This window comes from Panthera pardus, unplaced genomic scaffold, assembly GCF_024362965.1.
Source record: "Panthera pardus isolate Hobbes unplaced genomic scaffold, ASM2436296v1 HiC_scaffold_25, whole genome shotgun sequence".
Lineage (NCBI taxonomy): Eukaryota > Metazoa > Chordata > Mammalia > Carnivora > Felidae > Panthera > Panthera pardus.
In genome coordinates, this window is record NW_026526821.1 from 88,829,787 (window position 1) to 88,850,844 (window position 21,058).

The following is a 21,058-nucleotide window of genomic DNA, read 5'->3' on the forward strand; positions in this document are numbered from 1 at the left end:
GTGGTCCACACGGGAGCAGAGTAAAAGAAGCCATCTCAGAACAATCCCAAATCCCTACTTTCCCAGAGCAGTGGAATGAATGACGGTGTAGGGTACAGTGGGTTAGTACATAGTTGTGAACAATTATTACACTTAACGACATGGGAAAGATAAGGAAAGTGGGTTTTGCAAAGAGATTATTATATGTGAATTCTTTCATTATACGTGAATTTTTGAATTTGCATTTTGTAAGTTTTTTCTCACCAGTTGCATGTATTTATTGTGTGATGAATAAAATAACAAAAGTTGTGAAGTGACTTTCCCCCTCTGGAGTCAGCTATAGGAGACCACCCAGCCAGGATCTAGAGAGTAAGATGGGGGCACAAGGGTGGGCTCAAGGATGGGACCAGTGTAGCCAAGGTCCTGGGAACTTGAGCTTCCACTGTGGCTCTGGCCCAGGCCCCTGCTGTGTCACCTGCCTTCAGCCCTCATCTGGGATCCAGCCTTACACTCACACAGCCAGTTTACAAACCTCCCCTACTTAATAACTGCTCTATTCTCAAAGTCCTGAGGAATTCAAATGAAACTATTCCTGTCTTGTGGAGGGCCTCCAGGATCCACTGGACATGTAACCACATGACCAAGGCCACAGAGAAGGACAATAGTGCCCTGGGAGCTCGGGCAGAGAGCAAAGGGGAGCCAGCCTTTGGGCCAGCCTTACAGCTGTTCCTGAGCCCCTTGCTTCCTGCATCAGCCACATTACTGAGAGTGAGCTCCTCTGACGAGGGTCCTGGGGCAAGGGGCCCTACTAGGGACAGACGTCCTGTCCTCAGCTGGAATGTACAGCCCTTTGCATCACTCATGGGCACCGCCTCACCTCCCCGCCGGCTTTCCAAAATCTCGAGCACTCTGTGTTAAAGTTTGTGTCTCTCTAGTAAAGTGTCACCAGAATCTACTCTCTTGTCTGCCGAGGAAGCCTGCCCTGGTGGCCCACCCACACAAACCTCTGTCTCCCACATCCTTGCCTGGGCCTGACCTCAGACAGGTCTGGCCAGAGCTGCAGGGGAGAGGGGCAGCTGCAGAGCAGTGGGACAGAGAAGTGGGGAGAGAGTTACTCACAGCAATGGAGACGGCGCTGATGACAGCTCCCAGGTAGCCCTGGATGAACTTGGATGCAGGAGAAGGCTGGAAGGCAGAGACAGATTTCTAGGCCCACTGGGTGCCCAAAGCTGCCATACTCCACCCTTGCAAACAGCCCCAGCCAGCAAGAGACAGTCCTGCCCGCCAACAGGTGAGAAGGAAAAGATCCCTCTGGAAGCCAAAGGGAGCCAGGCTTCCCTCAGCACAGCTCCATACAGGAAATACAGGGCAGGAACGTCCAGGGAGATGCCAAAGGGGCCCACTGCACTTTTGCCCTGTTCTAGAGAGCTCAGGGGCAGACACTGCTGGCTGGAGGTAGACAACAGCAAGGGCCAACGTGGGTCATGTACGTCTGGGGCAAGCATATCCAGTGGAGGGAGGATGCATGCTGGAAGTGGGCTGAGGGCAGCTGGAGGGCTGTCTAGGTGAAAATGGCAGCGGCCCGGCTGGCTGTGCCTGGCTGGCTCTCCCGGCCTTAACCCATGAGGCCACCGGGCTTCCATGCCAATAGGCGAGGGGTGCTCAATGTTTCTAAGGAAAAATGTAACCCAAGTCGCAACATATAAAATTAAGAAAGAGCTGAGGAACTTGCCTTTAACTATGCTCTGTTATTTTGGAGATGTTTGGTTCAAGGCACGTGAGAGCCATCCAAGCAGGGATGTACACGTGTGGATCACACACGTGAGATGTGGACTGAAGGTTTGGACGGGGGAGGGGAGCGTCCTCAGAGTTTCAGGCCCCAAAGTTCCTACCACCAAGGCCCAGCCACTAACCCTACCCCATCACCCCCCTAGCTTAGAGGACATCCTCAGCCTCTCCTCCCCAAACTGACAGGCCCCCCAAGGGGACCTAGACTCCTCCTCCCCTCTTACTGCCTTTGGACAGAAGTGCAGGAAATACAGCGTTACCAGTGAAGCTGGGGCCCAGCCCCTTCCTGGACAAGAGAAGGGTGACAGGCCTCCACCCTGAGCTTGTCCCAGGAGCGCAGGGGACTTTGGGGAGGAGGTGACAGGCCCCTCAGACCCCTCACCCCTCAGGAGCAGCCCTTCAGCTTTACAGCCTACAGTCTGGGGGCACCAAGGCAGCTTCCAGGCAAGCTTGGAGGAAGCTTTAGGGGAATTCAGTCCCCATGTGGCTGTTGCCATCCTAATCCAAGATCTGGGGATAAGAGTTGCCCAAGGAGGATTCCGCCAACGGAGCTCATCTCTCTCACTGCTTCAGGCACATTCCCATTTCATGGGCCTTCTTCACTTCATGTTGAACAGCCCCTCCCCAGTGGGGCCCTTCCTGAAGGGCTGGCCATTTCAATAAGGTGCTTGGAGAAGCACAATGCTCAACTCAGAGGAAGCAGCCCCCAATGGTGGCACACCACCCTGGAGGGAGGTTGAGGGTCACCTGAGCCTGTTCTGAGCGGCTCACCTTGGTAGCGTTCCGGTTTGCATAGTTGACACAAGCGTTATGGCTCTGGTTCAGCCACTGGAAGGCAAGGGGGGAGAGGAGAAGTCAGGGGAGGCGTGGAAGCCAGGCCTGGACCCCGGCGGGGCCATAGCCTCCAAAAAGACAATGGGATGCTGTGTCCAGCTCACGGGTGGTTCTGTCCATCCCACAAGTTAGCATGACTGACTGTTCCAGTTTGCTTGGGATGGCACCAGCATCAGTGCTGAAAACCTGGGACACCCCTCAGTTGCTGCCAAACCAGGACACCGGTCCTGCCCATGCCGGCAGTTCATCCCCATCCAGAGACTGTCACCTCTCCCGGAACCGTGGCGTTCACTGCCCCAAACGGGCCTCACTGCCTCTGACACATTAATCCTTATTATATTCCTTACTGAGCCGAAAGCAGACGTGTAACCCCTGGAATTACTGACAGCCGTGAACCTCTTTCAAAAGTATCCCAGCCCGGTGTCTTGCGCCACCTGCCGTGCCCTGATGCGGGCACTGTTAAGAGTTTTATTCAGGGAAGACTCTGACATTTTTTCCTGAAGACAGACAGGTTTTCTTCCTGCCCAGCTCTCTGTGCATAGACACACACACACAGAGCTTCAGCTGTTTTAAGGGAGCCATAGCCCAGGCTCTAAGAGTGGACACCAGGGTCTATGATATTCCCCTACCCACCTTGCTACCTTGGGGTTGGCGGTGGGTTCACCTTCCCCACAGATCTCAGTGAGGCTTATACCAAAATGCTGCTGAGGGCCTCGAGGTCACAGGCCTCTGGACAAGCAGCCAAGGAGCAGCGGGCGGCCACAAATAAGCCATTCTCCCCTTGTGCAAAAATTAGTCACATAAAATGGCCTAGGCATGGGCCACTGGGACCTGCTCAGCAGCATCTGAAGTCCCGGGGTTCTCCCAGTGGCTTCTGGGTCAGGGCGGGGGAAATGGGGTGGCTTTCCCCCAGGGGCCTGGATGGGAGACACTGGGGTAGGGAATCATAACCAGCATTTATGGGGCCCCTTTTCATAGGCCCTCTGTTGCCAGGGACTGTTACCTGCCAGAAGACAGTGGATGCCAGTGTCTGGTTGGGCAAGAGAAGACCAACTACCTATGAGAGAAAAAGAGAGGAAAGACTGAATAAAGCAAAAGGACCATCCTACACTTTTGCAAGGAAAAATGACACAGGCATGAGCAAAAGTCAAGCTGGATCTGTACAAACCGAGGTGGCTGATGTGTACATACAAACTGCTGCCCATGTGAGATGGCACACGAAGGAAGTGGACCAGGTTGCAGAATTATATTACAGCACAATCCCACTCTTGTTAAAGAAAAGACATCACATCGCACATAGAACCATATACACAAACATACGCATATATGTATCTTCATGAACAAATCTATAGCCCCACAAGTAGATGTCTCTGGAGGTCACGTTATACAGTACTTTCTCGCATTCTTCTTGAATATTCCTATATTCTTTTAAGCATTGGGCATGTATTATTTCCATAACTGACGGCAGGGGGACAATAAAAACAAGCAAACAGAAGGAACATCTTTCCTTCCACTCAGCTAACCCAGCTCTCTTTCACACCCTCATCATCCAATAGGATTTTTGTGCAGATTAAGATATGATGAGAAAAATCGTTTCAAGGGCCTTAAGCACTTTATAAATACAAACGGGGGGAATTTAGATCTTTTATCTCTGAGCCTCCATGAAGAAAATCTACACCATGTTTAAGCTACTGAAGGAAACATAGATGTCTAATAAATACTTGTCAAATGAGTGAATGAATCAATGAATGAACAAATACACATATGGCTGAGTACCGCTACATGGGTCTGGATTCATTATTCCCAAAGCCCAAATGTCACCTAAGAGCTAGGCTTGCTGACTTTGTTTTTTTGGTTTAAGTCAACATTAATGGTCTCATCTTGACAAGTGGCCAAACTTTGGACTTCAGGGATCCATGTGTCTCTTTCAAGTTTACCTTTTGAGAGCCTGTGAGCAAAATAACATCTACCAAGTACCAATGCATATGGGAAAAATGTGCACAACCATCCACATATTGACTTATTTATTATTCCTGTAGATAAAATGGCTCTTTGGCAAGAATTTCTGTAAGGAGCAAGTATAAACATCCAATACTATGCAGTAAATCAAATTCTAGACATCCTCAGCAGCATTTGTAAATCATGTTTTAAACATTAAAATGTTTTAAGACAGCAAACACACACACACATTTATATTTATTGGCCCATATCAGTTTGAATAAAATTATATAATGTAAAGCCATTCCATAGCTCCAATGAGGAATTATGAGATTTTTCTCCCCAGAATGAGATCCCAGTTTGATTTTTCTCTGCAGCAACAGCTTAGGGCACTGGAATGAGAATCAGGAGAGCTTGGAGCTCAACCTCAGCCCCGTGCCTCTGTGATCTCCAGCCGACAGTGTCTCCAGCAGAGGACAGGCTCCTTTGGGGCTCTGGCTTTCTTACCTATAGAGTGAAGGTTGAGCTTGGAGGTCCTACCTTGGTTTAAAATTCTACTCTTGAGTTCCAAGTAGTAGGTATGAAGTCAAGTGAGATAGTCCCATTGCCTGTAAAGGGAATCACCCCTCCCCAGCCTGGCTGAGAAAAATCCCTGGGGACCCTAGTCAGCCTCTAGCCAGGAGCCAGAGAGCTTCCACAGAGAGGAAGCTGAGCCTAGAGAGGCCTGAAATTGGGAACAAACAATGTGATCCAGTGAGTGTGTGTGTGTGTGTGTGTGTGTGTGTGTGTGTGTGTTTGTGTGTGTGTGTGTGTACACACGTGCATGCCTGACTGCCTCCCAAAGCCAGAAGAAGAAGTAAAAGCTGTTATTCACTGTTGAGAACTCAGCATATCATCCCCCCTAATCTGTTGGTTTACATAACAAGTGTGTGTTATGGGCCACGTTGCCTTCCCCTCCTCAGTCTCCCTTACACTCCCTGAACTGAGCTTGGGCCATCAGGAGCATCATAAGGTACAGCACCTTGGGACTCATTGTATTTACCAGACACCTATTGTCCAGGACACTCACTGCTCATTACATCACAGAATCTCCTTTATGAATCCTCCTGGGGGAAATTTTTCTGGCCTTGGGGTCAGAAATTTATACTTCTGAGCATCTGGTCTGCATCTGTCTTGTAGACGTTGAGCATTTAACTGTGTCTCTCTCTGCAATGACTGTCAAGAACCTCAGGCCAGATCTCCACGGCTCATATTTGTCAAGTGTACAAACCATCACTGCATGTATTTTGTGCCCAAACTTCACTCCTGGCTTCTTCCCATTCCTAAACTTTTGTCTCACTTTCGCCTTCACTTGTCTTTTCTGGTGGCAGGCATTGTCTTTGTGTGACATCAAGTCTTTTCCAGAACAAACCACAGCCCTGAACGAAACTGAAATAGTACCCAGGCCTATGTAACACACACACACACACACACACACACACACACACACACACACAGCTTGTAGCCTGTGAGCTTGTAACCTTATTAGCCAAACCCGACCAGCCTCCTGTCCCAACCTCCTGCTGTAACATGGGCCTGATATTCATGCTGGGCACCTCTGACCCCTCATGCTTTCTTAAAGAAATTGAATGATTGATCGATTTTGCTAGGAATTTCCCCTATGTCACTTACCATGATTCTTATTAGTACGCTGGGGCGCAGACAAAATAGAGATTGCTTTCTATATTTTGCAAATGGGGAAACTGAGGCTCAGAGAAATTCAGTGATTTGCCCAAGGCTTCACAGCAAACTAGAGAGAACGTCAGAAAGGTCTCCTCACTCTTGGCTTGAGGGCTCCAACTCTCTGATTTTAGGGGTTCCTTTTCTAGCTCATTCGCCTGAGCACAAAGGAAGAGTCACACTCCATGCCCATTTTCAAATACCTTCTATGCACCATGTTCCGTGGTGCTCCCAATGGAGCAAACAGGAAGAGAGGAATATATGACACCTAACCACAGTAAGCACAAAGACCAAACAGGAAAATGTATGAGAATATCCTTTATAACATCTGGACATGAAAATGACCAGATGGTTTAATCAGGTACTTGGTCATGTCAAGCCGGTAACTTCTAACATCCGAACAGGACCTAAAGAAGGGAGAGGTCAGCATGCTGTGGCTATCTGCCGAAGTAGGTGGTAGGATGGAGCTGAGCCATGCGTGCGTGTGCGTGCGTGGCGCAGGGGACACGTGTGCACACTCACAGGAGCAGAACAGCCGAGAGACTGGTCTCATTAGAAGAGGCAGAAAAATCAGCAGACCTGGGGAGGGTGAGGTTAGAAGGCAGTGGAAACCCATGCTGTATTGGCCAAACGGACCCACGGGAACCATCTGAGGCTGAGGCAAGGGGAATAGCGATCCCACTTCCCAGGTCCTACAGTCAGGCTGGTGGGGCCAGGAGCACATGGGTGCCAGCCCCATTCCCTATTAGGCAACACGCAGCACCATCTGCACAGTCCCAGGAGCAAGAGCAGATATTTTATAACTTCCTTTTTTCTTTTTAAGTCTAAATTAAAAATAAATGTTCCTTCAGTTCTCAGATGTATATCTCTGGTGCAACCTGCCCACATTCCCCCACGCTGCCCTTTCCAGAACATGGCAGGAGAAAGGAGGAAAGAGATGGATAGAGAGAGGGAGCCAGTCCACCCGGCTTCAATGCCAGTGGATTGCACCTCTTCCAAGAGGGAAGCGCTTCAGGCGTGGCCGCGCAGACGGGTGGAGAGAGCCCAGAAAGCGGCTGGTACCAGGGAAAGTGGAAGGAGAGCCAGCAGCCAGAATTTCCAGCCCAGCCTCCACCCTATCTTGCTGCAGGACCTTGGCCAAATCGCACATCCAGTCTTTGCTCCCATTTATAGTTCATAACACGGCTGGGGTCCCCTCCACAGCTCCCGCCCCCTGGCAGCTGTCTTCTTCTCACATCTGTCTACTTTCGCTGCTCCCCTTCGCCTCAAGTGGCCGGCCATAGGCCCCGGTGATTAACATGCAGGCTCTGGTCATACGAAGAGCTGGACTCACATCCTGGCTCTGGTATTTACCAGCTGTGTGACCACACACAAGTTACTTGAGCCCTTGTGCCTCCATTTTTTTTTTTCTGTTAAATGAGCACCATCCTGGCACCTCTCTGGATGGCCATGAGAAGGAGCAAGGCATGGAAAGAATTCGGCCCAGGTTTTGGTGGGCAGCAAGTGCTCACTAGGTATAAGGTGTCCGTATCATTCCTCTCCTCCTGTCTCATCCTTTTCTAGTTTTTGCCGGTCTCTCCTTTCTCTGAACTCCACAGGCTGCATGACACAATCGAGCTTCATCTTGCCCCCATCTTGTCCTTGAACACAAGCCTCATCCCTCAATAGTGAGCTCCTGAAGGTAGAATCAGGGTTTTTCTCTCTGATGTCCCCCAAAGCGCTCAGCACAAAGCTGGGTCCACACTACACACTGGAAGAACATTACTAATTCATTATTAAGAACATGAATTCTTGGCCAGGCAAAAGATCTATGATGGACTGTGACCATGACCACCATCACCCATTTCCTCCTTACTCCTTGTATTAAAACCCTGCATTGCATGAGAGCACACTCTTGGAGAGAGGGGCAGATTAGTTTTAGGTCCCGATTCTTCACTCCTCCCTGCATCCATGCCCTTGACTCGGGAAGAATATATTTCCATGCTCTTGGCGTGGCTTGGCTTGGACATATATGTCTTGCTGTGGCCAAAAGCATGTGGGAGGAAGTGGCAGTGTGCCAGTTTGGAGCCCAGGCCTCAGAGGCCTCATCAAAGGAGGAGGAGAGACGTTTGAAGCAAAGTACAGTCTGCGTTGGCTGACTCCCGGTTGACCCCAGACCTGCAATGGCACGTAGTACCGCCTCAGTCAAGCACAGTCGAATGCAGCTAGACCCCAGGTAACCACGGACCTCTAAGAACAAATTCTTATGGTCGCCACAGAAATTCTGCGGATGTTTGCCACACAGCATGGAGGTAGCAATAGCTGTTTAAATACAGGGATTGCCACATAGGAAGGCTGCAGATGATGTCCTTTCTGATTCAGAATTCCATACCATTATTAATGCCCTTGAATTATGCCTTCACTAGTGAGATTGGTTCCTGAGCAGCCCAGCTTATCACTCCACCTGGTGACCAATAGCTCAACTCTGGGGCTGCCTGGCCAGCCAGGAAGATGGGGGGTTTGTGCCTGAGGCTCATCTCAGGACAGAATCCGGAATGGGGCCAATGGCACCCAGATGGCAACTGGCTCACACCTTTACTCCAGGCTTCCTCCTTCAGAGTATTCTAACCTCTGCAGAGAGATAAGGTCTCAATGTGGGAGAGGGGCACCCCCAAATATCCTGATCTGCTTGGCCAGAGGTGGGACGCGAATGGCTGAAGATGAAGACAGGAGAGCAAGGCCGCTGGTCACAATGTCCTACGATGCTCAGAAAGAAGAGAACTGAGCAGCCCTCACTCCTTCAGGCTGCTGCCATGCAAAACAGAGTCAGGCAGTAGGAGAAAGATGTTTTATAAGTACAGAAAATCCAGGGGCACCCGGGTGGCTCAGGAAGTTAAGCATCCGACTCTTGGTTTCAGCTCAGGTCATGATCTCATGAGTTCAAGCCCTCTATCAGGCTCTGCGCTGACAGTGCAGAACCTGCTTGGGATTCTCTCTCTCTCCCTCTCTCTCTGTCCCTCCTCGCCTTCCTCTCTCTCTCTCTCTCCCTCTCTCTCTCTCTCTCCCTCTCAAAATAAATAAATAAACTTAAAAGAAAAAAGCACAGAAAATCCAGAGAGGAAGCACAGTGTGTGTCAAAACAATGAGGTGGTGAAACTCAAGTCAGGGGATAAGTACAGGGTACAGCACTGTCCCTGTCATCTCCACCCCTTCTCTACTCGGCTAATCCCTCCTCATCCTCCAGGTTTCAGCCTAGTTGTCACTTCCTTCAGGAAGCTTTCCCCGACCCTCAAGAGGAGTTAGGTCCCCTGTCATTCGCTCCCTCAGCACCCTGCCTGCCTTCTTGGCAGTATTGGTTCTCCGTGGTAAGAATCTGTCTGCTTAAAGTCTGTCTTCCTCAAGAACTTCCAGAGGCTTCCGACGGGTGAAACCATCGACATTCACTGCTCACATACCTGGGAGTCCTCACTGGCAAAGCGACAGTCCTCTGGCATCGTACCTGTGTCCTCCATACTGACTCACTCAATTCCAAAATGTCCCTTTTTATTTTTGAAAGACCTACCACAGGCCCCAGTACTCAACAATTTGCCTGTTTTTTCCTTCTACTTTGTCTCCATCTTCTGATTTATGCGGCTAACGATCTGAAAAGTAACACTTCAGTGCATGAGGGGTGCTATTTAAAGGATCCCAACCAGTTAAAGAGAATATCGTGTATCCAATGAATGTTTGTCCCTGACTGGTCAATTCCAGCTTAACTGAGTAACACCTCTGGTGCGAACCAGGCCAAACTGACTGCTGTCGGGTTACAACGGAGGTAGGCCAGGGAGAAATTGTGATTGGCATTTAAATGTGTGAAAAAGCAGAGTCTGGGATGAGGAGGGTTGGGAGACACCGCAAAGGCTCTGGGACACAGCCAAATCCTCACGTGAAATGAACCCTCTGTGGTCTACCCCTCCTCCCCCTGGAGGTGAAGTGACCCACACCTGCACCCTCTGAGGCTTTTAAGTCCGTGTACGCACATGCAGTGCAGGGTTCAGAGCATAGAATCCAAGCTCTGAATGTCCCAAGACAGAGATCTGGTTTGGATGTAACCCAAGGCCACTGGACTCACTGACCGGATGCTCCAGATCTGGCCCCCTCAGTCTCCCACCTGGATACGGGAGATTGGAGCCTTGAGTTTTGAGGGTTTGAGAACGACAGGGGGAGGGGAGAGGAGGACAGCAGCATCACGGGGAGTGCAGAGGTGAGGAGGGAGACACAAATGGCCCCTGAGAGAAGCTCGGGCCCGCAAGAGAAAGCTGGCATCTGCGACATTATGGTAGCCAAGGGTGCAGGGTGCAGGCTGGCAGGTGGGAAAATGCAGAGAGAATAGGACAGGGTTCGGAACACTGGCCCTGCCTCTCCCCAGCCGCACGTACATGGAAAGGACAGTGCTGCACACCTCTTAGTGGAAACCTGGGAACAGAACTGCCACTTCTAAGCAACCATGGTTGGCGGGGTTCTTCTGGGAAGGTACCCAAGGAAGAGGTAGCATGAACTGCACTAGCCTGGGGAACAGCCTTGGTGCCCTGGCTTAGCCACCATGCTTATGTATAAATTGGGATCTCTTTGCCACACACCAAAGGGGGAAAAGTTCCCATCTTCAAATGTTAAGCTTAAAATAAGACGTTACACGGGTGCCAGTGGATCTGTGAAATCTGCTGACTAAACTGGCACCAGCCTCTGGGAGAAAACCAGCTCGCTTCTCCTGAGCTCTGGAGAGCGAGCAGGGTGGGGGCAGGGTTACTCTCAGGCAAGGCGGGAACAACACGGGGGTCAGGGCTGGGGATGCTCACCTAGGCAGGAAGCGTGGATGCTGCTTCCAGAAGCATCTCAGTTGAGGCATCTGCCAGCCTTAATCACCCCTTCCCTTCATAACTCAGGGACCCGGTTCCTAGCACATTTGCCAGCACCCCATTTCTATTTTGGTAAGCATTTTAGTGGCTTCTGCATGTATATATTTCTTACGCATTCTATCACACCAGGGGCTTCCCTAAGGTGTGGACTGGAACCTTCACTCCCCTTCAGACCAGGCATTTGCTGAGATGTTCAGTGCTACCAGGTGATGGTGGGGGCCTTAGGGAAGCTGATGTGGCTAGAGGGAGCCAGGCTCTGGTAGAAGGCCGGAACGGCCGTGGTGCCCCTTCCATACAAGGCAAGCCAGTGGCCCAGGAGGGAATGAGAAAGTGAGCCCTCTGAATTCTTAGGCACGTTAAAGTGCCAGGATAGAAGGCTACAGGTGTGCCTCATCCAGTGGCTCTTTTCAGGACCTGGTCTCTGGGCCAGCTATTCTGAATCCTGGAATATGAATATTTGGGACTAGGAAGTGGGGACTGGGTGAGCATTGCCATTTTGGCTCTGGCTGCCACTGAGGCCTACTGGGAGATGTCCCAGCTCTCGCTGCCCATTCACCTCAATCAAGTGTTCATACAGATCTCAGAGCCAGGGCACCGTATTCCCATACACTACACATTTATTCACAGGGGTGCTTGTTCCAGGCTGGGAGAGGATTGGTCCTCATAGGACATTCACAGCATCTGCTTTAGCAGTAAACCCCTGAATAACACAAGAGTGGACGGCACCCAAGTTCCCAGGATGCCTCCAAGGCTGTAGGGACCCTGAGATAACTGACTTGTCTTGGGTAGGAAGAAGAGAGTGGAAATTAATGGGGTGTCCTCAATAACACCTTGTCAACTACAGACAGTGCTGGTATCCCATGGGTTATCTAGTTCATCCTAGTTGATGGCACCCATTAATTGTGTGAGGATCCAGTTGGCCTCTTATGGGGAAATGAGCCCCAAATTCAACTTCTCTGGTTTGCAAAGAAACAATATTGCTAAATGATGCATCTTTCTTTCTCAAGTGTTGATGGAATATTTATTAAAATTATTATGGCAGATTCTTCTTTGCCTACATATCAACCATTCTTCTCTTCTTGCTTACTAACAGAATTCCTATAGTTGGGAGATTCTGCATGAAATATAAACAGAAATGTTGTATGAGAGATTGAAGAAGTCTCCATAAAGGGAACTGACTCTGTTGGGAAGTACATTCTTTTACTCTTCCCTTTAATATGGATGTGAACTCTGACTCTTTAATATGGATGGCTAGAACTCTGACAACCGTATTGGGCTATGAGGGGATTCTGATGACAGAAGCCAGCACTGAGAATGGTGCAGAAATATGGAAGTCTGGGTTCCTGGTAGCATTACGGGGATCCACTTACCTCCAAACTTCTTTGACATGAGAGAGTAATAAATTATTTTCTTTAAGCCACTGTTATTTTGAAATTTTTAATATGCAGATGGTCCTATTCCTAACTGGTATAATCGTATAGTATGCTACAGAGAAAACCACGATACATCTCCAATGGCAGAATCATTCTCTCTGAAAATACAACACAGTAGAAAATAATAAGAAAAGAACACATTTGTAAAAAACAAACCACTTGCAATTCAAAATGTGTTCTTCTGACTACCTGATTAAAGAAGAGTCAAAACAGAAATTTCAAACTTATTTAGAAAATAAAAATATGGATCACTGTATACAAACACATATTAGATACAGCTAGGTATTAAGATATACTCAGAAGCAAATTCACAGCCCCAAGAATTTTTATTAGAAAGAAAGAATGAGCATAAATAAAGTATTTGAGATAAAAAGTAAAAAAAAAAAAAAAAAAAAAACCAAACTAAAACACCACAAATAAACCAAGGGAAAGAGGGAAAAAGGATATTATAAAAACAAAAGCAGAAATGAATAAATTAGAAGATGAAAATAGAAGAATTGATCAATACATCCAAGAGTTGATTCCTAGACACGAACCTCACAAATCTGGTAATTTTAATAAAGGAGATGAAGGTGACGGGGGGGGGGGGGGACAGAACTCAAAACCCATCCAAGGAAAGATTGTTATATTTTAAAATGTCAATATTTAAAACTTTCCACAACAAAGACACCAAAGAATGAAGAGAAAATAGCTGGAAGAGATCTGCAATGTATATAATTCAAAGGATTAGTACCCAATATATAAAGAACTCTTAAAATTAATTTGGAAAATACAGCCAATGGAAGAATGGACAAAGGATGTGAACAGGTAATTCACAGAAGAGGAAATATAAATGGTAAGTACATAGATGAAAAGAAGCACAAGCTTTTTGGTATTCAGGGAAACAAAAACTAAAACCATAGTGAGATGCTACCTTTCTCCCATCAGGTTGTCATAAAAAAAAAATCTAAAAATATAAATACCAATGTTACGAAGGTGTAGTGAAATGTAGCCTTCCTGAAGGGAAATTTGGCAATAGCTATCAAAAATGCAAATGTGTATACCTATTTACACAGCAAATTCACTTTCTAGAATGGGCCTTTGAGAAATCTTCATACTTGGGTGAGAAGAATTTCACAAGAATTTTTCACAGTACTGTTATTTCTTTTTTGTTTGTTTATTTGTTTTAGAAAGAGAGAGAGCAGGTAAGCAGGGGAGGGGGCAGAGGGAGAGGGAGAGGGAGAGAGAGAGAGACAGAGAGAGAGAGAGAGAGAGAGAATCTCAAGCAGGCTCCATGCTCAGCATGGAGCCCAATGCAGGGCTCAATCCCACAACCCTGGGATCATGAATTGAGCTGAAATCAAGAGTTGGACGTTCAACTGACTGAACTACCCAGGAGCCTCACAGCACTGTTATTTCTAATAGCAAATAATCAGAAACAACCTAAGTCCATCACTGGGGGAGAGAATATTACTCAGCAGGAAAAAACAAATGAATGAATGAATGATGAAGCAGATCTTTATGTAGCCAAATCACTAAATGTAATAAGCTAATTGTAGACAAATAAGTATACTGTTGTATTTTTAATGGAAAAAATACAAAACAAAAAAGAACGTTTAAATGATGATTCATATATATGCAAATGCCTAGAAAAAAACCTGAAAATTCACATCAAAGTTCTAACAGAGGTTACTTCTAGGAGCAGATTTGGGATTGAGACTTGTCAGAGGAATTTCTACTTTTTTTGCGTTGTTTGAATTCTGAGCTGAGAGAACATATTCATGTATTACTTGTATAACTTTAAAAATATTCTTTAAAAAGTCTTGGTGGTATTTTTGAATTCCAAAGAACATATTCATGTATTACTTGTATAATTTTATAAAATATACAGAGAAGATTTTTTTTAATCCTGAGGATATTTCTGAACTCCAAAGATAAAAAGAAAAAATACCAAAGGATCCTAAGGGGAGTGGGGGAGGTTTACCTACAAAGGAAAAGAGAATCAGGCCAACTATTGTTCATGTATGAGAGAGAAAAAAAATACATTTCCAGATATGCAAGGACTCAAAAAGTATATTGCCCACACACTCTGAATATTATTCACAGACGTGCTCTAGCCAAACATAGAATGCACACACACACACACACACACACACACACACACACACACACACACACACAAAGCCTAAATAATTGTGAAGTTTCATACAGGTATTAATTAAGCAAAGATTCAAAAATCTGATGAGATTCCAGATTATCTCCAAAATCTTGGCAGGTGTGTATGGGTAAAATGGTAAAGCAGAGAATAGAGGAAAATGGTATGTTAAAAGTCTCTTCCAGGGCACCTGGGTGGCTCAGTCAGTTAAGCATCCAACTTTGGCTCAGCTCAAGATCTCACAGTTCGTGGGTTCGAGCCCCACGACAGGCTCTATGCTCACAGCTTGGAGCCTAGAGTCTGCTTCAGATTCTGTGTCTTCCTCTCTCCCTTCCCTTCCACTGCTTGCACTCTGTCTCTCTCTCTCTCTCTCAAAAATAAACATTAAAAAAAAGTCTCTTCCTATGTGGGGAGGGTTAAGGAGGTCGTATTTATTATTCAATTATTAATTGAATAATTTATTATTAATATAGGGTAAATATAATAGAACCACTCTATAAAATATTACAGATGAATAGTAATTAGAGAAAAGTAGGATGTTTCCCTTCCAAACTACTTAAGAAACCAAAGGACCATTGAAAAGGTCACTCTAGTACTAATCAGTAAAGGAAGTGGAAACAATAGCAAAGCTTAATAAACCAACAACAAACTATTTGATGGCTGGGATAAGTAGTCACAATAACCAGTAGCAGAACAAATATGAATGGGTTCCGTTTATTATTAAAATTAAAGACAGTGTTTCTCAAACTGAGTGAAGAAGTAAAACTCAGCTACATTTTGTCAAGAGACATACAATACAAAAAATGCAGAAACAAAATGTCACTCATATAAAGGTGTGGGCAATGATTTACAGAGCAAATAAACAAAACAGGAATAGAAACACTGATATAAGATGAAGTAGAATTCAAGACAATATTCATTGAAACAGGGATACTTTGTGTGTGCATGTGAGAGAGAGAAATAGAGAGCTCTGTCACCATGCATCGCTATTACAGTACCATCGACTATATTCCCTATGCTAAATCTTTCATTCCCGTAACTTTTTCATACCATACCTGGAAGCCTGATCTCCCAGTCCCCTTTACCCATTTTGCCCACCTCCCCACCCCCTTCCCTCTGGCTTAACAACAGTTTGTTCTCTGTAATTATAGGTCTGCTTCTGCTTTTTGGTTACTCATTTGTTTTTTTGTTTTGTTTGTTGTTGTTGTTTTTTAGATTCCACATATAAGTGAAATCATATGGTATTTGTCTTTCTTTGTCTAACTTATTTCACTTAGCATGATACTTTCTAGGTCTATCCCTGTTGTCACAAATGGCAAGATCTCATCCTTGTTATGGATGAGTAATGTCCCACATATAGATATACCACATCTTCCCTATCCATTCAGGATGGACACTTGAATTGTTTCTATACCTTGGCTATTGTAAATAGTGCTGCAATAAACATAGGTGTACACGTATCTTTTTGAATTAGTGTTTTCATATTCTTTGGGTAAATATGCAGTAATGGGATCATTGGATCATATGGTATTTCTATTTTTAATTTTTTGAGAACCTTCATGCTGTTTTCTACAGTGGCTGCACCTATTTACATTCTCACCAATAGTGCACGAGGGTTCCTTTCTCTCCACATCTTCACCAACATTTATTATTTCATCTTTTTGGTTTCAGCCATTCTGACAGGGGTAAGGTAATATCTCATTATGTTTTTTTAAATTTTAATGTTTACTTATTTTTGAGAGGGGGAGGAGCAGAGAGAGAGGGAGACACAGAATCTGAAGCAGGCTCCAGGCGCTGAGCTGTCAGCACAGAGCCCAATGAGGGGCTCGAACCCACGAGCTGTGAGATCATGACCTGAGCCAAAGTTGGATGCTTAACTGACTGAGCCACCCAAACGCCCCTCTCATGGTTTTGATTTGCATTTTCCTGATGATGCATGATGTTGAGCATCTTTTCAGGTGTCTGTGAGCTACCTGTATGTCTTCTTTAGAAAAATGTCCATTCAGGGGCACCTGGGTGGCTCAGTCGGTTAAGCATCCAACTTTGGCTCAGGTTATGATCTCACAGCTCATGGGTTCAAACTCTGCATCGGGCTCTGTGCTGACAGCTCAGAGCCTGGAGCCCACTTTGGATTCTGTGTCTCCCTCTCTCTCTGCCCCTGCCCTGCTCACACTCTGTCTCTCTCTCTCTCTCTCAAATATAAATAAACATTTTTTAAAATTAAAGAAGATGTGGTTTATATATACAATGGAATACTACTTGGCAGTGAGAAAGAATGAAATCATGCCATTTGCAGCAATGTAGCTGGAACTGGAAGGTATTATGCTAAGTGAAATAAGTTAGTCAGAGAAAGACTGATATCATATGTTTTCACTCATATGTGGATCTTGAGAAACTTAGCAGAAGACCATGGAGAAAGGGAAGGGGAAAAAATAGTTACAAACAGAGAGGGAGAGAGGCAAACCATAAGAGGCTCTTAAATACAGAGAACAAACTGAGGGTTGATAGGGGGGTGGGGGAGGGGAAAATGGGTAATGGGCATAGAGGAGGGCACTTGTTGGGATGAGCACTGGGTGTTGTATATAAGCGATAAACCATGGGAATCAACCCCAAAAACCAAGAGCACACTTTACACACTGTATGTTAGCCAGTTTGACAATAAATTATATTTTTAAAAAATTAAAAAAATAAAAAATTGTTTTGCTTATTCTAGGTCTTTTGTAATTCTCACACAAATTTTAGGCTAACTAGTAAATTTCTACAGCAAAGATCTTGAGATTTTGATGGGATTGTGTTGAATCTATGGCTCAATTTGGAGAAAATTAACATTTTAACACTATTGACTCTCAATCCACAAACAAGGTATATATCTGACTTTACTGAGGTCTTCCTTCATTTCTCTCAGCAACGCATGTAATTTTCAGCAGAGAAATCTTGTATAACCTCTGAAGCATTTATTCTTGAAGATTTTATATCTTTTATGTCATTGTAAATGATGTATAAGGCTTTTTGCTGCTGGTATATAGAAATATAATTGATTTTTGTGTATTGACCTTGTAGCCTGCTACCTTGTTAAGTTTATTTATTAATTCTAGCCACTTTTTGGAAAATTCCTTAGGATTTTCTATGTACACAATCATGTTGTTTTCAAATAAAAGCAGTTTTACTATTTCCTATCCAAAAAAAAAAAAAAATGTTGCTATGGTACCTTATAGTTTTAAGTGCTATTGTAAATACTACCTTTTTTTAAACATTATATTCTAGACGTTTTTTATAGGTCCAAAGGCCTATAATAATGTTTTATATACTGATCTTACATCCAGACATCTTCAAAAATAGTAGTTCTAATAGTTTGCCTATGCTCATGAATGTTCTTGTTTCTTCCTTTCCAATCCTATTACTACTGATTTATTTTGTCATGTGTTACTGTATTTGCTAGTCTTCCAGGAAAATGTTGGATATCAGATACTCTTACCCTGTCCCAGACATTAAGAATTTACCTTCATCTGTTTCGTCTTTAAGAATGTTGCTTGCTTTGGGGTTGGGATTTTTTTTTTTTTTTTTTTTTTGGATAGACCCTCTATAAATTAACAACGTTCCCTTCTGAATCTAATCTGCTCTTTAAAAAAAAAAGTCATAAATGGAGTTATGTTTCATTTTACCAAATCATTTTTCTAAATGTACTGAGATTATCACATTTCTCCTTTAATTTGTTAATGTGATGAACTCTATTAATATATTCCTAATGTTATCATTCTTAGTAAAAATCGGTTATGACATGTCTTAATGCATTGCTGGATTCAATTTGTTATTTCATTTGGACTTCTATTTGTAATTTCATAAGTGATATTAGCATACAATTTTTCTTTCTTCCATTTAGTTCTTTGGTATTGGTCTCAAAGTGCCTCATGAATGAACTGGGAACATTTCTTCTTTTTATCCTCTTTCTTGAGTATAATGAAAATTGAGTTTGGCTATTGTTTTAAGAGTAGTCATCCAGAGGGGCACTTGGGTGGCTCAGTCGGTTAAGGGTCCAACTTTGGCTCAGGTCATGATCTCACAGTTTGTGAGTTCAAGTCCCGCGTCGGGCTCTGTGCTGACAGCTCAGAGCCTGAAGCCTGCTTCAGATTCTCTGTCTCCCTCTCTCTGCCCCTCCCCTGTTTGTGCTCTGTCTCTCTCTCTCAAAAATAAATAAACATTAAAAAAATAAAAATAAAAATAAAGAGTAGTCATCTGGAAGATCATGGGAGTCTAGTGGTTATGTTTTGTTCGTTCTTTGGTGCATATATTTTATTTTTTTTTAATTTTTTTTAACATTTATTTATTTTTGAGACAGAGAGAGAGCATGAACAGGGGAGGGTCAGAGAAAGAGGGAGACACAGAATCTGAAACAGGCTCCAGGCTCTGAGATGTCAGCACAGAGCCCAATGCGGGGCTCGAACCCACGGACCGCGAGATCATGACCTGAGCCGAAGTTGGACGCTTAACCGACTGAGCCACCCAGGCGCCCCTGGTGCATATATTTTAAACAACTGATTTAATTTCTTGTTATTCATAGTCTAGTCATATTCCATATTTCCTCTTGCTTGGTGGTCTTTGGGAAGCTGTGCTTTCCTAGAAATGTGCCCTTTTCTTCCAGGTCTTCAGATTTATTACCCCATATTGTTTAATGCATTCTGATCTTTTAAAGTTCCATTGTATATACAGTTACTGTACTTTTTATTCCTAATATTATTTATTTGCATCTTCTTTTTTCTTGTTTAGTGTTTCCAGAAATGTCTATTGAATTAGTCCTTACACAGAAGTTAGAAATTTACCCTCAAGATATATCTCTAACTATATCAAAACAATATGCACAAGATTACCCATTCTGGCATAATTCATCATAGCAATATAGTGGACGTAGTCTCAATGTCCATATGAAGGAAATTAGCTGAATAAATTATGCCACTTCCACAAAGTAGACAGTTAGATAGCCATTTAAAAAAAAGAATGATGGGGCACCTGGGTGGCTCAGTTGGTTGAGCGTCCGACTTCAGCTCAGGTCATGATCGTGCAGTTTGTGAGTTCAAGCCCCACATCACTGCTGTTGCTGCTGTCAGCAGAGCCCCCTTTGGATCCTCTGTCCCCCTCTCTCTGCCCCTCCCCTCCTTGCACTCTCTCAAAAATAAACAAATGTTAAAAAGAAAAAAAAAACAGAACAGGAAGACCTGTATAAACTGATGGGCCGTGATTTCTAGAATATGTGATTAAGTGGAAAAAACAATGTGCAAAAGAGTATATATAGAATGCTACCTTTTGTATAAGAAAAAATGGGACCTATATTTGTATCTGCTTATTTTTAGAAAAAGAAATAGGATGGATAAAATTGTTTACCTACACAGGATAGGTGAAAAGGGAAGTGGAACTTTTTAAAAATTTTATTTTAGAGAGAGAGAGAACACACACAGGAGAGAGGGGCAGAGGGAGAGAGAAAGAGGATCCCAAGCAGGCTCTGTGCTCAGTGCAGAGCCCAATGCAGGGCTCAATCCCACGCCCCTGTGATCATCACCTAAGCCCAAATCAATAGATGCTCAACCAACTGAGCCACCCAGATGCCCCAGGGAGTGGAACGTTTATCATGCCTTTTTATATAGCTTTGACTTATGTTGATATTTTAGATATTAACAAAAATCAATAAGAACAGAAAAGCAACTAAAACTGAATGCCAACAATAACAAATAAACCTAACTGTATATCAAACAAATAACCACACAGAAGAAAAACATTACTTCAAATAACTTTTGACCACAATTCTGTGACTGTACACCCTCAGGAGGATAGAGTCCAAGGACAAAAAGAACTTCAAAGAAATCTTGAACTTCACTTAATACACTTTTGGGGAATAGTACTGATATAGCAATTCTGAAATTCTTTCATTTGTGTGCAAGATTTGGTAAGCGAGTACACATGTTTGTTGGCTTCTCATTCAGGGAGGAGGGGATATAAATATGAAATGGGAGGAAGGAAGACTTCTGAGATGTTGGATTGGGATTAAAGGTATTGGCATAAACTCATCATTTTTAAGAAGTGGTATTTCCTAGCTATGCATGCTAAGAGGGCCTAGAAACAATGAGGCTCCGGCAACAGTGAGCACACCTAAGCATTCAGATCTTGGTTTCTAAATACCATTCTTCTCTGAAGAGAATCAGAGCTGTTTGTAGAAATGCATGATTCCAGGACTGGGGCAGAGACCACAAGATGAGTCTGGAATATCTATACATTGTGCCAAAAAGTACTAAAGTATCAGAGGATAAAGAGGACTTGTCAAATGGACAGAGAAACTGCTTTAAAGGTTTCCTATTGGTCACATTTGGGAC

General features: G+C 44.5%; 1 protein-coding gene across 4 annotated transcripts in view; it reads right to left on the bottom strand.

Moving 5' to 3' along the window:
* The window catches only part of SFXN5 (sideroflexin 5), a 117,226-nt gene that overhangs the window by 51,733 nt on the left and 44,435 nt on the right, over positions 1–21,058 (bottom strand). For all 4 annotated transcript variants that reach the window (XM_053890820.1, XM_019441762.2, XM_019441753.2 and 1 more), the window contains 3 exons: positions 3,605–3,658; positions 2,539–2,595; positions 1,099–1,164 (listed from right to left, as the gene is read on the bottom strand). In XM_053890820.1, coding sequence (XP_053746795.1) covers positions 1,099–1,164; positions 2,539–2,595; positions 3,605–3,658 — 177 coding nt within the window. The remainder of the gene's footprint in view (positions 1–1,098; positions 1,165–2,538; positions 2,596–3,604; positions 3,659–21,058) is intronic.